Raw genomic sequence first — 22,500 nt, 5'->3', positions numbered from 1 at the left:
TGTTCCTGGTTTTTATGCAAACTCAGACAGTTATATTCATGAAGTAAGAACAGAGAGAGAGAGTGAGAGACAGACAGACAGACAGACAGACAGACAGACAGACAGACAGACAGACAGACAGACAGACAGACAGACAGACAGACACTTTATATATTATCTACCTCACTTGCTTTGGCAATGTTAACACATGTTTCCCATGCCAATAAAGCCCTTGAATTGAAAAAAAATGAATTGAAAGAAAGAAAGAGAGAACAGATAGAGAGAGACAGAGGATAGAGAGAACAGAGAGAGAGAGTACAGAGAGAGTACAGAGAGAGATATTGAGAGAGAACAGAGAGAGAGAGAGAGAGAGTACAGAGAGAACAGAGAGAGATATAGAGAGAGAACAGAGAGAGAGAGAGAGAGAGAGAGAGAGAGAGAGAGTACAGAGAGAGAGAGAGTACAGAGAGAGAGAGTACAGAGAGAGTACAGAGAGAGTACAGCGAGAGTACAGAGAGAGAGTACAGAGAGAGTACAGAGAGAGTACAGAGAGAGTACAGAGAGAGAGAGAGAGAGAGAGAGAGAGAGAGAGAGAGAGAGAGAGAGAGAGAGAGAGAGAGAGAGAGAGAGAGAGAGAGAGAGAGAGAGAGAGAGAGAGAGAGAGAGAGAGAGAGAGAGCAGAGAGAGAGAGCATAGAGAGAGAGAGAGAGAGAGAGAGAGAGACAGAGAGAGAGAGAACATAGATAGCAGAGAGAGCAGAGAGAGTACAGAGAGAGACAGAGAGAGTACACAGAGAGAGAGAGAGAACATAGATATAGAGAAAGAACAGAGAGAGAGAGAGAGTACAGAGAGAGTACAGAGAGAGAACAGAGATATAGAGAGAGAGTACAGAGAGAGAGAGAACAGAGAGAGAGAGAGAGAACATAGGTACAGAGAGAGTACAGAGAGAACAGAGAGAGAGAGAGAGAGAGAGTACAGAGAGAGAACAGAGAGAAAGAGAGAGTACAGAGAAAGAGTATAGAAAGAAAGAGAGAGAGCAAGCGAGCGAGAGAAAAAATGAGAAAGGGGGGGGAAGGAGAATAAAGGTTCATTGTGTTTGGAGTCAGACAGCCCACAGAGAAGATGAGAACATTATGGAGGATTGACTCCATTACAGTCGTACCGACAGTAGATATACAGTGGAAACAACAGAGGGGTCCCACAGAAGATATACAGTATAACTGTTTAGTAGAAGTTAACCATGGCTTTAACTGTTGACCATAGTTTTACTGTCCTCACAGATTCTGCCTATGGTTATGTGGTCCTAGTACAAATCAAATCAAATACAACAAGTGTAGACCTTACCACAAAATGCTTCCTTAAGAGCCCTTAACTAACCACGCAGAGTTTTAAAATATGAAGGAAGAAAAGTCTGCACAATAAACTAAAGGAAAAATAGTAACAGGATAAAATAACAATAACAAGGCTATAAACAAGAATCACCAGTACCAGTCAATGTGGGTTGTTGCTACAATGGGTACACAGTAGTGTGGTCTGACTGTAGCGTAATATTGACCGACTGAAGTTGTTGCTACAGTGGGTACACAGTAGTGTGGTCTGACTGTAGCGTAATATTGACCGACTGAAGTTGTTGCTACAGTGGGTACACAGTAGTGTGGTCTGACTGTAGCGTAATATTGACCGACTGAAGTTGTTGCTACAGTGGGTACACAGTAGTGTGGTCTGACTGTAGCGTAATATTGACCGACTGAAGTTGTTGCTACAGTGGGTACACAGTAGTGTGGTCTGACTGTAGCGTAATATTGACCGACTGAAGTTGTTGCTACAGTGGGTACACAGTAGTGTGGTCTGACTGTAGCGTAATATTGACCGACTGAAGTTGTTGCTACAGTGGGTACACAGTAGTGTGGTCTGACTGTAGCGTAATATTGACCGACTGAAGTTGTTGCTACAGTGGGTACACAGTAGTGTGGTCTGACTGTAGTGTAATATTGACCGACTGCAGTTGTTGCTACAGTGGTCTTACTGTGGTCGTATAGTAGATGTTAACCGTGGTATTGTGGTCTTACTGTGGTCGTATAGTAGATGTTAACCATAGTATTGTGGTCTTACTGTGGTCGTATAGTAGATGTTAACCATGGTATTGTGGTCTTACTGTGGTCGTATAGTAGATGTTAACCATAGTATTGTGGTCTTACTGTGGTCGTATAGTAGATGTTAACCGTGGTATTGTGGTCTTACTGTGGTCGTATAGTAGATGTTAACCATGGTATTGTGGTCTTACTGTGGTCGTATAGTAGATGTTAACCATGGTATTGTGGTCTTACTGTGGTCGTATAGTAGATGTTAATCATGGTATTGTGGTCTTACTGTGGTCGTATAGTAGATGTTAACCATGGTATTGTGGTCTTACTGTGGTCGTATAGTAGATGTTAATCATGGTATTGTGGTCTTACTGTGGTCGTATAGTAGATGTTAACCATAGTATTGTGGTCTTACTGTGGTCGTATAGTAGATGTTAACCGTGGTATTGTGGTCTTACTGTGGTCGTATAGTAGATGTTAACCATAGTATTGTCGTCTTACTGTGGTCGTATAGTAGATGTTAACCGTGGTATTGTGGTCTTACTGTGGTCGTATAGTAGATGTTAACCATGGTATTGTGGTCTTACTGTGGTCGTATAGTAGATGTTAACCATGGTATTGTGGTCTTACTGTGGTCGTATAGTAGATGTTAATCATGGTATTGTGGTCTTACTGTGGTCGTATAGTAGATGTTAATCATGGTATTGTGGTCTTACTGTGGTCGTATAGTAGATGTTAACCGTGGTATTGTGGTCTTACTGTGGTCGTATAGTAGATGTTAACCATGGTATTGTGGTCTTACTGTGGTCGTATAGTAGATGTTAATCATGGTATTGTGGTCTTACTGTGGTCGTATAGTAGATGTTAACCATAGTATTGTGGTCTTACTGTGGTCGTATAGTAGATGTTAACCATGGTATTGTGGTCTTACTGTGGTCGTATAGTAGATGTTAACCATAGTATTGTGGTCTTACCATAGATGTTGAGGGTGGTGGTGCGGTTGCTGGAGCCCAGCACGTTCTCTGCCAGGCAGGTGTATTGCCCTCCGTCCTCCAGACGAACGTGTTCTATATGCAGGCTGCTGTCTCTACGCACCGTCACATACGGGCTGGAGCTCACCTGGCATGGACAGGAACACATTCAACAGGTGACAACATTACATGGAGGGACACACACAGACACACACACACAGACACACACAGACACACACAGACACACACAGACACACACAGACACACACAACCAGCTGTATTGGAACACGGTATGTATGAAACATGCGGTATGTATAAAACATGTGGTACATATGAAACATGTGGTTTGTATAAAACATGTGGTATGTATGAAACATGTGGTATGTATGAAACATGTGGTTTGTATGAAACATGTGTTATGTATGAAACATGTGGTATGTATAAAACATGTGGTATGTATGAAACATGTGGTATGTATAAAACATGTGGTACATATGAAACATGTGGTTTGTATAAAACATGTGGTATGTATAAAACATGTGGTATGTATGAAACATGTGGTTTGTATGAAACATGTGGTAAAACATGTGGTATGTATGAAACATGGTACATATGAAACATGTGGTATGTATAAAACATGTGGTACATATGAAACATGTGGTACCTATGAAACATGTGGTATGTATGAAACATGTGGTACCTATGAAACATGTGGTATGTATGAAACATGTGGTACATATGAAACATGTGGTATGTATGAAACATGTGGTACCTATGAAACATGTGGTATGTATGAAACATGTGGTATGTATAAAACATGTGGTATGTATAAAACATGTGGTACATATGAAACATGTGGTTTGTATAAAACATGTGGTATGTATAAAACATGTGGTATGTATAAAACATGTGGTATGTATAAAACATGTGGTACCTATGAAACATGTGGTATGTATGAAACATGTGGTATGTATGAAACATGTGGTTTGTATGAAACATGTGGTATGTATAAAACATGTGGTTTGTATAAAACATGTGGTTTGTATAAAACATGTGGTATGTATAAAACATGTGGTACATATGAAACATGTGGTTTGTATGAAACATGTGGTCTGTATAAAACATGTGGTATGTATAAAACATGTGGTATGTATGAAACATGTGGTATGTATGAAACATGTGGTATGTATAAAACATGTGGTATGTATAAAACATGTGGTATGTATAAAACATGTGGTACATATGAAACATGTGGTTTGTATAAAACATGTGGTATGTATAAAACATGTGGTATGTATAAAACATGTGGTATGTATAAAACATGTGGTACCTATGAAACATGTGGTATGTATGAAACATGTGGTATGTATGAAACATGTGGTTTGTATGAAACATGTGGTATGTATAAAACATGTGGTTTGTATAAAACATGTGGTTTGTATAAAACATGTGGTATGTATAAAACATGTGGTACATATGAAACATGTGGTTTGTATGAAACATGTGGTCTGTATAAAACATGTGGTATGTATAAAACATGTGGTACGTATAAAACATGTGGTACATATGAAACATGTGGTTTGTATGAAACATGTGGTATGTATAAAACATGTGGTATGTATGAAACATGTGGTATGTATGAAACATGTGGTACATATGAAACATGTGGTACATATGAAACATGTGGTATGTATGAAACATGTGGTATGTATGAAACATGTGGTATGTATAAAACATGTGGTACATATGAAACATGTGGTTTGTATGAAACATGTGGTATGTATGAAACATGTGGTATGTATGAAACATGTGGTATGTATGAAACATGTGGTATGTATGAAACATGTGGTATGTATGAAACATGTGGTATGTATGAAACATGTGGTATGTATGAAACATGTGGTATGTATGAAACATGTGGTATGTATGAAACATGTGGTTTGTATAAAACATGTGGTATGTATAAAACATGTGGTTTGTATAAAACATGCGGTATGTATAAAACATGTGGTATGTATAAAACATGTGGTATGTATGAAACATGTGGTATGTATGTATAAAACATGTGGTATGTATAAAACATGTGGTTTGTATAAAACATGTGGTATGTATAAAACATGTGGTTTGTATAAAACATGTGGTATGTATAAAACATGTGGTATGTATAAAACATGTGGTATATATAAAACATGTGGTATATATAAAACATGTGGTATGTATGTATAAAACATGTGGTATGTATAAAACATGTGGTATGTATAAAACATGTGGTATGTATAAAACATGTGGTATATATAAAACATGTGGTATATATAAAACATGTGGTATGTATGTATAAAACATGTGGTTTGTATAAAACATGTGGTATGTATAAAACATGTGGTATGTATAAAACATGTGGTATGTATAAAACATGTGGTATGTATGAAACATGTGGTATGTATGAAACATGTGGTATGTATAAAACATGTGGTATGTATAAAACATGTGGTATATATAAAACATGTGGTACATATAAAACATGTGGTATGTATGTATAAAACATGTGGTATGTATGTATAAAACATGTGGTATATATAAAACATGTGGTATGTATGTATAAAACATGTGGTATGTATAAAACATGTGGTTTGTATAAAACATGTGGTATGTATAAAACATGTGGTTTGTATAAAACATGTGGTATGTATAAAGCATGAGGTATGTATAAAACATGTGGTATATATAAAACATGTGGTATATATAAAACATGTGGTATGTATGTATAAAACATGTGGTATGTATAAAACATGTGGTATATATAAAACATGTGGTATGTATGTATAAAACATGTAGTATGTATAAAACATGTGGTTTGTATAAAACATGTGGTTTGTATAAAACATGTGGTATGTATAAAACATGTGGTATGTATGAAACATGTGGTATGTATAAAACATGTGGTATGTATGAAACATGTGGTATGTATAAAACATGTGGTATGTATGAAACATGTGGTATGTATAAAACATGTGGTATGTATGAAACATGTGGTATGTATAAAACATGTGGTATGTATGAAACATGTGGTATGTATGAAACATGTGGTATGTATAAAACATGTGGTATGTATAAAACATGTGGTATGTATGAAACATGTGGTATGTATGAAACATGTGGTATGTATGAAACATGTGGTATGTATAAAACATGTGGTATGTATAAAACATGTGGTATGTATGAAACATGTGGTATGTATAAAACATGTGGTATGTATGAAACATGTGGTATGTATAAAACATGTGGTATGTATGAAACATGTGGTATGTATAAAACATGTGGTATGTATGAAACATGTGGTATGTATGAAACATGTGGTATGTATGTATAAAACATGTGGTATGTATGTATAAAACATGTGGTATGTATAAAACATGTGGTATGTATAAAACATGTGGTATGTATAAAACATGTGGTATGTATGAAACATGTGGTATGTATGTATAAAACATGTGGTATGTATAAAACATGTGGTATGTATAAAACATGTGGTATGTATAAAACATGTGGTATGTATAAAACATGTGGTTTGTATAAAACATGTGGTATGTATGAAACATGTGGTATGTATAAAACATGTGGTTTGTATAAAACATGTGGTTTGTATAAAACATGTGGTATGTATAAAACATGTGGTATGTATAAAACATGTGGTATGTATAAAACATGTGGTATGTATAAAACATGTGGCATGTATAAAACATGTGGTATGTATAAAACATGTGGTACGTATAAAACATGTGGTACATATGAAACATGTGGTCTGTATAAAACATGTGGTATGTATAAAACATGTGGTTTGTATAAAACATGCGGTATGTATAAAACATGTGGTTTGTATAAAACATGCGGTATGTATAAAACATGTGGTATGTATAAAACATGTGGTATATATAAAACATGTGGTATGTATGTATAAAACATGTGGTATGTATAAAACATGTGGTATGTATGTATAAAACATGTGGTATGTATGTATAAAACATGTGGTATGTATGTATAAAACATGTGGTATGTATAAAACATGTGGTATGTATAAAACATGTGGTATGTATGAAACATGTGGTATGTATGAAACATGTGGTATGTATGTATAAAACATGTGGTATGTATAAAACATGTGGTATGTATAAAACATGTGGTATGTATAAAACATGTGGTATGTATAAAACATGTGGTATGTATGAAACATGTGGTATGTATGAAACATGTGGTATGTATGAAACATGTGGTTTGTATGTATAAAACATGTGGTATATATATAAAACATGTGGTATATATAAAACATGTGGTATGTATGTATAAAACATGTGGTATGTATAAAACATGTGGTATATATAAAACATGTGGTATGTATGAAACATGTGGTATGTATAAAACATGTGGTATGTATAAAACATGTGGTATGTATGAAACATGTGGTATGTATAAAACATGTGGTATGTATAAAACATGTGGTATGTATGAAACATGTGGTATGTATGAAACATGTGGTATGTATAAAACATGTGGTATGTATGAAACATGTGGTATGTATGAAACATGTGGTATGTATAAAACATGTGGTATGTATAAAACATGTGGTATGTATAAAACATGTGGTATGTATAAAACATGTGGTATGTATAAAACATGTGGTATGTATAAAACATGTGGTATGTATGAAACATGTGGTATGTATGAAACATGTGGTATGTATGAAACATGTGGTATGTATAAAACATGTGGTATGTATGAAACATGTGGTATGTATGAAACATGTGGTATGTATAAAACATGTGGTATATATAAAACATGTGGTATGTATGTATAAAACATGTGGTATATATAAAACATGTGGTATGTATGTATAAAACATGTGGTATGTATGTATAAAACATGTGGTATGTATAAAACATGTGGTATGTATAAAACATGTGGTATGTATAAAACATGTGGTATATATGAAACATGTGGTATGTATGAAACATGTGGTATGTATGTATAAAACATGTGGTATGTATAAAACATGTGGTATGTATAAAACATGTGGTATGTATGTATAAAACATGTGGTATGTATGTATAAAACATGTGGTATGTATAAAACATGTGGTATGTATAAAACATGTGGTATGTATAAAACATGTGGTATGTATAAAACATGTGGTATATATGAAACATGTGGTATGTATGAAACATGTGGTATGTATGTATAAAACATGTGGTATGTATAAAACATGTGGTATGTATAAAACATGTGGTATGTATGAAACATGTGGTATGTATGAAACATGTGGTATGTATGAAACATGTGGTATGTATGAAACATGTGGTTTGTATGTATAAAACATGTGGTATGTATAAAACATGTGGTATGTATAAAACATGTGGTATGTATAAAACATGTGGTTTGTATAAAACATGTGGTATGTATAAAACATGTGGTATATATGAAACATGTGGTATGTATGAAACATGTGGTATGTATGAAACATGTGGTATGTATAAAACATGTGGTATGTATGAAACATGTGGTATGTATGAAACATGTGGTACGTATAAAACATGTGGTACATATGAAACATGTGGTTTGTATGAAACATGTGGTATGTATGAAACATGTGGTATGTATGAAACATGTGGTATGTATGAAACATGGTATGGAAACATGTGTATGTATGAAACATGTGGTATGTATGAAACATGTGGTATGTATGAAACATGTGGTATGTATGAAACATGTGGTATGTATGAAACATGTGGTATGTATAAAACATGTGGTATGTATAAAACATGTGGTATGTATAAAACATGTGGTATGTATAAAACATGTGGTATGTATAAAACATGTGGTATGTATAAAACATGTGGTATGTATAAAACATGTGGTATGTATAAAACATGTGGTATGTATAAAACATGTGGTTTGTATAAAACATGTATGTATGTATAAAACATGTGGTATGTATAAAACATGTGGTATGTATAAAACATGTGGTATGTATGTATAAAACATGTGGTATGTATAAAACATGTGGTATGTATAAAACATGTGGTATGTATAAAACATGTGGTATATAAAACATGTGGTATGTATAAAACATGTGTATGTATGTATAAAACATGTGGTTTGTATAAAACATGTGGTATGTATAAAACATGTGGTATGTATAAAACATGTGGTATGTATAAAACATGTGGTATGTATGAAACATGTGGTATGTATAAAACATGTGGTATGTATAAAACATGTGGTATGTATAAAACATGTGGTATATATAAAACATGTGGTATGTATAAAACATGTGGTATGTATGTATAAAACATGTGGTATGTATGTATAAAACATGTGGTATGTATAAAACATGTGGTATGTATAAAACATGGTATGTATAAAACATGGTATGTATAAAACATGTGGTATGTATAAAACATGTGGTATGTATAAAACATGTGGTATGTATAAAACATGTGGGTATAAAACATGAGGTATGTATAAAACATGTGGTATGTATAAAACATGTGGTATATATAAAACATGTGGTATGTATGTATAAAACATGTGGTATGTATAAAACATGTGGTATATATAAAACATGTGGTATGTATGTATAAAACATGTAGTATGTATAAAACATGTGGTTTGTATAAAACATGTGGTTTGTATAAAACATGTGGTATGTATAAAACATGTGGTATGTATGAAACATGTGGTATGTATAAAACATGTGGTATGTATAAAACATGTGGTATGTATAAAACATGTGGTATGTATGAAACATGTGGTATGTATAAAACATGTGGTATGTATGAAACATGTGGTATGTATAAAACATGTGGTATGTATAAAACATGTGGTATGTATAAAACATGTGGTATGTATGAAACATGTGGTATGTATAAAACATGTGGTATGTATGAAACATGTGGTATGTATGAAACATGTGGTATGTATAAAACATGTGGTATGTATAAAACATGTGGTATGTATAAAACATGTGGTATGTATGAAACATGTGGTATGTATGAAACATGTGGTATGTATGAAACATGTGGTACATATGAAACATGTGGTTTGTATAAAACATGTGGTATGTATGAAACATGTGGTATGTATGAAACATGTGGTATGTATGAAACATGGTATGTATGTATAAAACATGTGGTATGTATGTATAAAACATGTGGTATGTATGTATAAAACATGTGGTATGTATAAAACATGTGGTATGTATAAAACATGTGGTATGTATGAAACATGTGGTTTGTATGTATAAAACATGTGGTATGTATAAAACATGTGGTATGTATAAAACATGTGGTATGTATAAAACATGTGGTATGTATAAAACATGTGGTTTGTATAAAACATGTGGTATGTATGAAACATGTGGTATGTATAAAACATGTGGTTTGTATAAAACATGTGGTTTGTATAAAACATGTGGTTTGTATAAAACATGTGGTATGTATAAAACATGTGGTATGTATAAAACATGTGGTATGTATAAAACATGTGGCATGTATAAAACATGTGGTATGTATAAAACATGTGGTACGTATAAAACATGTGGTACATATGAAACATGTGGTTTGTATGAAACATGTGGTCTGTATAAAACATGTGGTATGTATAAAACATGTGGTTTGTATAAAACATGCGGTATGTATAAAACATGTGGTATGTATAAAACATGTGGTATATATAAAACATGTGGTATATATAAAACATGTGGTATGTATGTATAAAACATGTGGTATGTATAAAACATGTGGTATATATAAAACATGTGGTATGTATGTATAAAACATGTGGTATATATAAAACATGTGGTATGTATGTATAAAACATGTGGTATGTATGTATAAAACATGTGGTATGTATAAAACATGTGGTATGTATGAAACATGTGGTATGTATGAAACATGTGGTATGTATGTATAAAACATGTGGTATGTATAAAACATGTGGTATGTATAAAACATGTGGTATGTATAAAACATGTGGTATGTATGAAACATGTGGTATGTATGAAACATGTGGTATGTATGAAACATGTGGTTTGTATGTATAAAACATGTGGTATATATAAAACATGTGGTATATATAAAACATGTGGTATGTATGTATAAAACATGTGGTATGTATAAAACATGTGGTATATATAAAACATGTGGTATGTATGAAACATGTGGTATGTATAAAACATGTGGTATGTATAAAACATGTGGTATGTATGAAACATGTGGTATGTATAAAACATGTGGTATGTATAAAACATGTGGTATGTATGAAACATGTGGTATGTATGAAACATGTGGTATGTATAAAACATGTGGTATGTATAAAACATGTGGTATGTATAAAACATGTGGTTTGTATAAAACATGTGGTATGTATAAAACATGTGGTATGTATGAAACATGTGGTATGTATAAAACATGTGGTATGTATAAAACATGTGGTATGTATAAAACATGTGGTATGTATAAAACATGTGGTATGTATGAAACATGTGGTATGTATGAAACATGTGGTATGTATAAAACATGTGGTATGTATAAAACATGTGGTATGTATGAAACATGTATGTATAAAACATGGTATGTATAAAACATGTGGTATGTATAAAACATGTGGTATGTATAAAACATGTGGTATGTATAAAACATGTGGTATGTATAAAACATGTGGTATGTATAAAACATGTGGTATGTATAAAACATGTGGTATGTATAAAACATGTGGTATATATGAAACATGTGGTATGTATGAAACATGTGGTATGTATGTATAAAACATGTGGTATGTATGTATAAAACATGTGGTATGTATAAAACATGTGGTATGTATGAAACATGTGGTATGTATGAAACATGTGGTATGTATGAAACATGTGGTTTGTATGTATAAAACATGTGGTATGTATAAAACATGTGGTATGTATAAAACATGTGGTATGTATAAAACATGTGGTATGTATAAAACATGTGGTTTGTATAAAACATGTGGTATGTATGAAACATGTGGTATGTATGAAACATGTGGTTTGTATGAAACATGTGGTATGTATGAAACATGTGGTATGTATAAAACATGTGGTATGTATGAAACATGTGGTATGTATAAAACATGTGGTATGTATGAAACATGTGGTATGTATGAAACATGTGGTATGTATGAAACATGTGGTATGTATAAAACATGTGGTATGTATGAAACATGTGGTATGTATGAAACATGTGGTATGTATGAAACATGTGGTATGTATAAAACATGTGGTATGTATAAAACATGTGGTATGTATGAAACATGTGGTATGTATGAAACATGTGGTATGTATAAAACATGTGGTATGTATAAAACATGTGGTACCTATGAAACATGTGGTATGTATGAAACATGTGGTATGTATGAAACATGCGGTATGTTTAAATCACCCAAATACACTTACAGAATGGACCTCTACTCAAAATGGGCACAGGTGGTCCATAGACGAGTCTAATATTAGTTTTAAAATCAGTGCTAAAACAATAGACACCTTCATAGACGTTGCAGTGAGTAAGTCATTTTGGAGTGGTTTTGTTACATTTTTTTGATCATTTTTATGAATCATTCCTCGACTGTCTGATGACAAATTGGTGTTATCTTATTCACAGTGCTTAACCACAGGCAGATCTCAGGCACCAGTAGTGTGTATGTGTGTGTGCATATGCACGCGTGTGTGTGTGGGTATGTGTGTGTGCGTGTGTGTGTGTGTGTGTGTGTGTGTGTGTGTGTGTGTGTGTGTGTGTGTGTGTGTGTGTGTGTGTGTGTGCGTGTGTGTGTGTGTGTGTGTGTGTGTGTGTGTGTGTGTGTGTGTGTGCGTGCGTGTGTGTGTGGGGTATGTATGTATGTGTGTGTGTGCCAGTGTGTGTGTGTGTGTGCCAGTGTGTGTGTGTGCGTGCCAGTGTGTGTGTGCGTGCCAGTGTGTGTGTGTGTGTGTGCCAGTGTGTGTGTATAGCTTTCTCACCAGGCCGTGGTTGTGTAGCCAGCGTCTCTCAGGTAGGGGGTTTCCCGCCAGCAGCACACAGGGCAGAGTCACCTGCTGCTCCTTGATCACATTCAGCACCCCCGGACTGTTGCCAATCACCGGGGACACTGTATCATAAAAAACAAGTGGCTGTTTGTTTCCAGGGACCAGGGGCTCTCCTGCTCTCTCCATGCCTGACCAGGGCTCACCTCCACTGGGTCCACTTCCCAGTTGCCTCCCTGCTTTACCACACACTCTCTTCCATATGGTTTCCACATCTCCACACTGAGAGGCTTAGGGAAAGCATGGTTGCTATAAATACTGACGTATTTACACTCTCTCCCTAGGCACGATGTAAAGGGCTCACGTACACCCAAAACACACACAGTTGGTCGAGATGACATCATACATACTGTATGTGTGTGAATGTGCAGCGATTTGAACACGTTCACACGGTCATCTGGGGGACAGAAACAGTTGACAAGGTGTTGGCCAGGAGAACATGACTAACATGAAGATAAACTGACCACCCAACAGTCTCCAGTCAAACACAATGTGACCATCCTCATTGATATGAACTGACCTCCTGAATGGAAAGATCTGAAAATGCCCAATATGAACCCTGACCAGTTGACTTTACCACGAAAACCTGGCCTAGGCCTAAATATTTTTTCTGAGCCCAGAACATACGGTATGTTCCCCCGTGTACTCGGGTGGCAGGTAGCCTAGTGGTTAGAGTATAACCGAAGTAACCGAACGGGTGCTGGATCGAATCCCTAAGCTGACAAGGTAAGAATTTGTCGTTCTGTCCAAGAACAAGGCAGTTAACCCACTGTTCCCCGGTCAGCTGTCATTGCAAATAAGAATTTGTTCTTAACTGACTTGCCTAGTTAAATAAAGATAAACATTCTATGCTCGAGTAGACACTCAGGGTTAATGTATACATTACATCTCTTATCCCTCTGGCTATCCGTCCACTCAAGGCCTGTAACACAAACAGCCGTCAGTTCGAGTCCTGCTTCTCCACTCTGAGACGGGAACTGGGAGTGTGGCATGACAAGACTGATGATTCCTGCCTGAGAGGATCCAGCATGAGGAAAGACAGAGATTAACAAGATGGTTGCCAGATTGGAAAGGAATCCACCTTTTATGTTCACACATAACATAAAGATGGACTGACTGACTGACTGACTGACTGACTGACTGACTGACTGGCTGGTTAACTGACTACAGCAGGAGATAAGGTTTGCCTGATGTAATGTGGTTCTTGCCAGCTGCTGAGCTAACAGACGATATGAGGGAGAAAAAGAGAGACAGAGAGAGAGACAGGGAGAGAGAGCGAGAGAGTGAGAGAGAGAGATACGGAGATAGAAACAGAGAGATATGAAGAGAGATACAGAGAGAGAGAGAGAGATACAGAGAGAGGAAGTAGTGTTGGGGGAAAAACATACAACATTATACAATCCATGCACACAAACAACAAGTGTGCGGTTAAAATTACCGAAAAATACACACATTTCTTTCCATAGGGCCATGCAGCTTGAGTCCCACCCTCTTCAACATATACATCAACAAATTGGTGAAGGCACTTGAACAGTCTGCAGCACCCGGCCTCAACCTACTAGAATCTGAAGTCAAATGTCTACAGTTTGCTGATGATCTGGTGCTTCTGTCCTCAACCAAGACAGGACTACAGTAGCACCTAGATATTCTGCACAGATTCTGTCAGACCAGGGCCCTGACAAAAAGGTCCAGTTGCCAGGACCACAAATACAAATTCCATCTAGACACCGTTGCCCTAGAGCACACAAAAACTATACATACCTCGGCCTAAACATCAGAGCCACGGATGACTTCCAGAAAGCTGTGAACGATCCGAGAGACAAGGCAAGAAAGGCCTTCTACGCCATCAAAAAGAACATCAAATTCAACATACCAATGAGGATCTGGCTAAAAATACTTCAATCAGTTATAGAACCCATTGCCCTTCGTGGCTGTGGGGTCTGGGGACCGCTCACCAACCAATAATTCACAAAATGGGACAAACACCATATTGAGACTGTGTGTAGAATTCTGCAAAAATATCCCCGGTGTACAACGTAAAACACCAAATAATGCATGCAGAGCAGAATTATGACGATACCCGCTAATGATCAAAATCCAGAAATGAGCCATTAAATTCTACAACCACCTAAAAGGCAGCGATTCCCAAACCTTGCATAACAAAGCCATCACCTACAGAGAGATGAACCTGGAGAAGAGTCCCCTAAGCAAGCTGGTCCTTGGGCTCTGTTCACAAACACAAACACACCCCACAGAGCCCCAGGACAGCAACACAACTAGACCCAAAAAAATCATGAGAAAACCAAAAGAGAATTACTTGACACATTGGAAACAATTAACCAAAAAACGGAGTAAACTAGAATGCTATTTGGCCCTAAACAGAGAGTAAACAGTGGCATAATATCTGACCATTGTGACTGACCCAAACTTAAGGAAAGCTTTGACTATGTACAGACTCAGTGAGCATAGCCTTGCTATTGAGAGCTGCTCCCATAGGCAGACCTGGCTCTCAAGAGAAGACAGGCTATGCTCACTGCCCACGAAATGAGGTGGAAGCTGAGCTGCACTTCCTAACCTCCTGCCCAATGTACGACCATATTAGAGACACATATTTCCCTCAGATTACACAGACCCACAAAGAATTCGAAAACAAATCCAATTTTGATAAACTCCCTATTGGGTGAAATACCACAGTGTGCCATCACAGCAGCAATATTTGTGATTTGTTGTCACAAGAAAATGGCAACCAGTGAAGAACAAACACCATTGTAAATACAACCCATATTTATGTTTATTTATTTTCCCTTTTGTAATTTCACTGTTTGCACATCATTACAACACAACATATGACTGTGTAACTTTTGTGAGTGTAATGTTCACTGTTCATTTTTTTTGTTTATTATTTATTTCACTTGCTTTGGCAAAGTAAACATATGTTTCCCAATGCAATAAAGGCTTTGAATTAAGAGACAGAGACACAGAGAGAGAGAGAAAGAGTGAGAGAGAGATAGAGAGAGAGCGAGGGAGACAGAGAGAGAGAGAGCGAGGGAGACAGAGAGAGAGACAGAGACAGAGAGAGAGAGAGAGAGAGAGAGAGAGAGAGAGAGAGAGAGAGAGAGAGAGAGAGAGAGAGAGAGAGAGAGAGAGAGAGAGAGAGAGAGAGACAGAGAGAGAGAGACAGAGAGATTAAGAAAGAGGGCGGCAGGGCTGTAGAACCGACTGGGACACCTCCCATGTTTTGCTTGTTGCGTTGCCACAGTAACCCCAGAGGCGGGGTGTTATGGGCAGGGACTGTGTCACTAGTGAAGTGGGGCACACGTTAATATGGGGCAGCTGGATCTGATGGGACCTTTAGCCCAAATAAGAACCCAGTGACTGTGAGTTCCCCCAAAGACAGTCCTGCATTGCTGCTGAATGGTGCTTAACAAGGTACACATGTGTAAACAAACACACACAACATTTAAGAAGCATGCACACACACACACTCACATACACACACACACACACACACTCACATACACACACACACACACACACACACACACATACACACACACACTCACATACACTCACACATACTGTACATACTGTACATACCTGCCGCGTAGTTGACAGGGTTGTGATACATGCATTGGGAATTCAAGCAGAGAGGGCGTGCCTTTCATAAATAAACAGACACACACATATACATGTTTTCACACACACATACACACATTTTCATACACACATTTACAGTCACAGGCAATCCAAAGAAGTGTGTGGGCTTTGACAGGGCTGGGCTTTGAAGTTAGAAACCAAACTCTGAACTCAACAATCTCCACTATGGATGCTGCCCAGCCATATCTGTGTCTCTCCCACTTTAGTGAAATAGAAATATATAGGATTGCGTGCATACCATGGATCCTTTAAAGACTACAGAGGACCTGCTGTTCTTACTCAATGTCAAGATGACTCAAAGTCAAGGTATTTCAATGTGTTATGAGGCTTGGTGAAACTTCAACCGATATATACATGTACAGTACCAGTCAAAGGTTTGAGCACACCTAATCATTCCAGGGTTTTTCTTTATTTTTAATATTTTCTACATTGTAGAATAACAGTGAAGACATCAAAACTACGAAATAACACTTATGGAATCATGTAGTAACCAAAAAAGTGTTAAACAAATCAAAATATATTTTATTTTGGAGATTCTTCAAAGTAGCTACCCTTTGCCTTGATGACAGCTTTGCACTCTTGGCATTCTCTCAACCAGCTTCATTCCAGTCACCTGGAAGGCATTTAAATTAACAGGTGTGCCATGTTAAAAGTTTGTTTGTGGAATTTCTTTCTTTCTTAATGCATTTGAGCCAATCAGTTGTGTTGTGACTTGCTTGGGCCAAGAAACGTGAGCAATGGACATTAGACCTGTGGAAATCTGTCCTTTGGTCTGATGAGTCCAAACTTGAGATTTTTGGTTCCAACCGCCATGTCTTTGTGAGATGCAGAGTAGGTGAACGTATGATCTCCGCATGTGTGGCTCCCACAGTCAAGCATGGAGGTGTGGGGGGGGCTTTGCTGGTGACACTGTTGGTGATTTATTTAGAATTCAAGACACACTTTACCAGCATGGCTACCACAGCATTCTGCAGTGATACAACATCCCATCTGGTTTGCACTAAGTGGGACTACAATTTGTTTTTTAACCTCTTCAACCTATGGGGGCGCTAATGTCATTATTGGATAAAAAGACGTGCCCGTTTTAAGCGCAATATTTTGTCACGAAAAGATGCTCGACTATGCATGGAATTGACAGCCTTGGAAAGACAAAACTCTGACGTTTCCAAAACTGCAAAGATATTATCTGTGAGTGCCCCAGAACTAATGTTACAGGCGACACCAAGAAGAAGTTTCATACAGGAAATGCCCCAGATTCTGAAGGCGCTGTGTTCCAATGTCTCCTTATATGGCTGTGAATGCCCCAGGAATGAGCCTGCCCTTTCTGTCGTTTCCCCAAGGTGTTTGCAGCATTGTGACGTGTTTGTAGGCATATCATTGGAAGATTGACCATAAGAGACTACATTTACCTGGAGCGATTAGTCGACACAAATAATATTTTTTGTAAAAACGGAACATTTGCTATCTAACTGAGAGTCTCCTCATTGAAAACATCCAAAGTTCTTCAAAGGTAAATGATTTTATTTGAATGCTTTTCTGGTTTTTGTGAAAATGTTGCCTGCTGAATGCTAACGCTAAATGCTACGTTAGCTATCAATACTGTTACACAAATGTTTGTTTTGCAATGGTTGAGAAGCATATTTTGAAAATCTGAGACGACGGTGTTGTTAACAAAAGGCTAAGCTTGAGAGCAAATAGATTAATTTCATTTGTGATTTTCATGAATAGTTAACGTTGCATTGTGGTAATGAGCTTGAGGCTGTAGTCACGATACCGGATCCGGGATGGCTCGACGCAAGAAGTTAACAGGACAATGACGTAAAATACCTCCAGGCTGTGTAAGGGATATTTGACCAAAAGGGAGAGTGATTGAGTGCTACATCAGATGACCTGGCCTCCACAACCACCCGACCTCAACCCAATTGAGATGGCTTGGGATGAGTTGGACTGCAGAGTGAAGGAAAAGCAGCCAACAAGTGCTCAGCATATATGGGAATTTCTGTTGGAAAAGCATTCCAAGACTTGTACCGAAGCCACTCCTGCATTGTCTTGGCTGTGTGCTTAGGGTCGTTGTCCTGTTGGAAGGTGACCTTTCCAACAGCTCAAGTCTGAGGTCCTGAGCACTCTGAATCAGGTTTTCATCAAGGATCTCTCTGTACTTTGCTCCATTCATCTTTGCCTCGATCCTGACAAGTCTCCCAGTCCCTGCCACTGAAAAACATACCCACAGCATGATACTTCTACCACCATGCTTCACTGTAGGGATGGTGCCAGGTATCCTCCAGACATGACACTTGGCATTCAGGCCAAAGAACTCAATCTTGATTTCATCAGATCAGAGAATCTTGTTTCTCATGGTCTGAGAGTCTTTAGGTGCCTTTTGGCAAACTCATAGCGGGCTGTCATGTGCCTTTTACTGAGGAGTGGCTTCCGTCTGGCCTAATTGGTGGAGTGCTGTAGAGATGGTTGTCCTTCTGGAACGTTCTCCCATCTTCACAAAGGAACTCTAGAGCTCTGTCAGAGTGACCATCGGGTTCAATTCATTCGACCTCATGGCTTGGTTATTGTTCTGACATGCACTGTCAACTGTGGGACCTTATATAGACAGGTGTGTGCCTTTCCAAATCATGTCCAATCAATGTAATTTACCACAGGTGGACTCTAGTCAAATTGTTGATACAGCTCAAGGTTGATCAATGGAAACAGGATGCACCTGAGCTCAATTTGGAGTTGCATAGCAAAGGGTCTGAAAACGTATGTAAATAAGGTATTTCTGTTTTTAATACATTTGCAAAATGTTTCTAAAAACCTGCTTTTGCTTTGTCATTATGGGGTATTTTGTGCAGATTGCTGAGGAAATTGTTTAATTTAATCAAGCCTTTTGCCCTCAGAACATCCTCAATTCGTCAGGTCATGGACTCTATAAGGTGTCAAAAGTGTTCCACAGGGATGCAGGCCCATGTTGACTCCAATGCTTCCCACAGTTGTGTCAAGTCGTGTGGATGTCCTTTTGGTGGTGGACCATTCTTAATACACACAGGAAACTGTGAGTGTGAACAACCAAGCAGCGATGCAGCTCTTGACTCAAACCGGTGCGCCTGGATTCACCTGGTCAGTCTATGTCATTGAAAGAGCAGGTGTTGCTAATATTTTATACACTTAGTGTATCTCTCTACTCTCTCTTTCTCACTGTGATTTAGGTCTTTTTTCTCCCATGACTTCTACAAGAACTGACATCCCCTTCAAACCATGCCAGGGAATTTGAGCCGCGTTCTTCTGAGTTCACCCCTACATTCCCTCGCCTTCAAATAAACTCAATGCATGCGGCCCATTACTCACACACACAACTCCAGCACAACTGAAATATCACTCAAACGCTGAGCGCTTTCCTCTGCTGCTCCCAGTGAAAATATTCACTTTCAATTCAAAAGTAGCAATCTGTCTTTGAACGCAACAGAAGACAGACCTGACCATTGATGAATGTGATCTAAACACAGCAAAAAAAGAAACGTCCTCTCACTGTCAACTGCGTTTATTTTCAGCAAACTTAACATGTGTAAATATTTGTATGAACATAACAAGATTCAACAACTGAGACATAAACTGAACAAGTTCCACAGACATGTGACAAACCGAAATGGAATTATGTGTCACTGAACAAAGGTCAAAGGTCAAAATCAACAGTCAGTATCTGGTGTGGCCACCAGCTGCATTAAGTACTGCAGTGCATCTCCTCCTCATGGACTGCACCAGATTTGCCAGTTCTTGCAGTGAGATGTTACCCCACTCTTCCACCAAGGCACCTGCAAGTTCCCAGACATTTCTGTGTGGGAATGGCCCTAGCCCTCACCTTCCGATCCAACAGGTCCCAGACGTGCTCAATGGGATTGAGATCCTGGCTCTTTGCTGGCCATGGCAGAACACTGACATTCCTGTCTTGCAGGAAATCATGCACAGAACGAGCAGTATGGCTGGTGGCATTGTCATGCTGGAGGGTCATGTGAGGATGAGCTTGCAGGAAGGGTACCACATGAGGGAGGAGGATGTCTTCCCTGTAACGCACAGCGTTGAGATTGCCTGCAATGACAACAAGCTTAGTCCGATGAGGCTGTGACACACCGCCCCAGACCATGACGGACCCTCCACCTCCAAATCAATCCCGCTCCAGAGTACAGGCCTTGTGCCCATAGGCAACGTTGTTGACGGTGAAGTCTGGTGAGGACCTACCTTACAACAGGCCTATAAGCCCTCAGTCCAGCCACTCTCAGCCTATTGTGGACAGTCTGAGCACCGATAGAGGGATTGTGGTGTAACTCGGGCAGTTGTTGTTGCCATCCTGTACCTGTCCCGCAGGTGTGATGTTCAGATGTACCGATCCTGTGCAGGTGTTGTTACAAATAGTCTGTCACTGCGAGGACGATCAGCTGTCCGTCCTGTCTCCCTGTAGCACTGTCTTAGGCGTCTGACAGTAAGGACATTGCAATTCATTGCCCTGGCCACATCTGCAGTTCTCATGCCTCCTTGCAGCATGCCTAAGGCACGTTCACTCAGATGAGCAGGGACCCTGGGCATCTTTCTTTTGGTGTTTTTCAGAGTCAGTAGAAAGGCCCCTTCAGTGTCCTAAGTTTTCATGACTGTGACCTTAATTGCCGACCGTCTGTAAGCTGTTAGTGTGTTAACGACCGTTTCACAGGTGCATGTTCATTAATTGTTTATGGTTCAATGAACAAGCATGGGAAACAATGTTTAAACCCTTTACAATGAAGATCTGTGAAGTTATTTGGATTTTTATGAATTATCTTTGAAAGACAGGGTCCTGAAAAAGGGACGTTTCTTTTTTTGCTGAGTTTAGCTGACTAAACTCCACACCATGGTGAAGGACGTTTCTGATGAACTTCATTAACGGAGTAGAGCAGTGACCAGGCTTTGTGGAATTCAACTCCAACTACATCGATTCGGGCCAAAAATAATTCAAAACGTTAAAATTATGAAACGTTAACCTTGTTCCCATGTTTCTCCCCTGTAGTTGTCTTCCTTTCTTTGTTTTCTGAAATCCATTATTTTTCATAAAAACTGAATCTAATACATCCACCAACTGTTTAATTGTTGAGATTCATTTGACATATAAACTTCCCTCTGTACCCCTATAATACCCACCTCTACCCTACCCATGTACCCCTCCTATAATTCCCTCCTCTACCCTACCCCCCTATAATACCCTCCTCTACCCTACACTCTCTACCCTCTAATACCCTCCTCTGTCCTACCCTCTGTACCCCTCCTATAATACCCTCCTCTACCCTACCCTCTGTACCCCTCCTATAATACCCTCCTCTACCCTACCCTCTGTACCCCTCCTATAATACCCTCCTCTACCCTACCCTCTGTACCCTATAATACCCTCCTCTGTCCTACCCTCTGTACCCCTCCTATAATACCCTCCTCTACCCTACCCTCTGTACCCCTCCTATAATACCCTCCTCTACCCTACCCTCTGTACCCCTCCTATAATACCCTCCTCTACCCTACCCTCTGTACCCCTCCTATAATACCCTATTCTACCCTACCCTCTGTACCCCTCCTATAATACCCTCCTCTACCCTACCCTCTGTATCCCTATAATACCCTCCTCTACCCTACTCTCTGTACCCCTCCTATAATACCCTCCTCTACCCTACCATCTGTACCCCTCCTATAATACCCTCCTCTACCC

General features: G+C 38.2%; 1 protein-coding gene across 1 annotated transcript in view; it reads right to left on the bottom strand.

Moving 5' to 3' along the window:
* Window positions 1–22,500, bottom strand: part of hmcn1 (hemicentin 1) — a 253,969-nt gene that overhangs the window by 108,483 nt on the left and 122,986 nt on the right. The window contains exons 18-19 of the mRNA XM_052523937.1: window positions 13,068–13,195; window positions 3,038–3,182 (exon numbers count right to left, since the gene is read on the bottom strand). Of these exons, the coding sequence (XP_052379897.1) occupies window positions 3,038–3,182; window positions 13,068–13,195 (273 nt within the window). The remainder of the gene's footprint in view (window positions 1–3,037; window positions 3,183–13,067; window positions 13,196–22,500) is intronic.

Source organism: Oncorhynchus keta, chromosome 1 (assembly GCF_023373465.1).
Source record: "Oncorhynchus keta strain PuntledgeMale-10-30-2019 chromosome 1, Oket_V2, whole genome shotgun sequence".
Lineage (NCBI taxonomy): Eukaryota > Metazoa > Chordata > Actinopteri > Salmoniformes > Salmonidae > Oncorhynchus > Oncorhynchus keta.
Note: the sequence above shows the minus strand (reverse complement) of the source record. Positions and strands in the feature narration are given on the sequence as shown.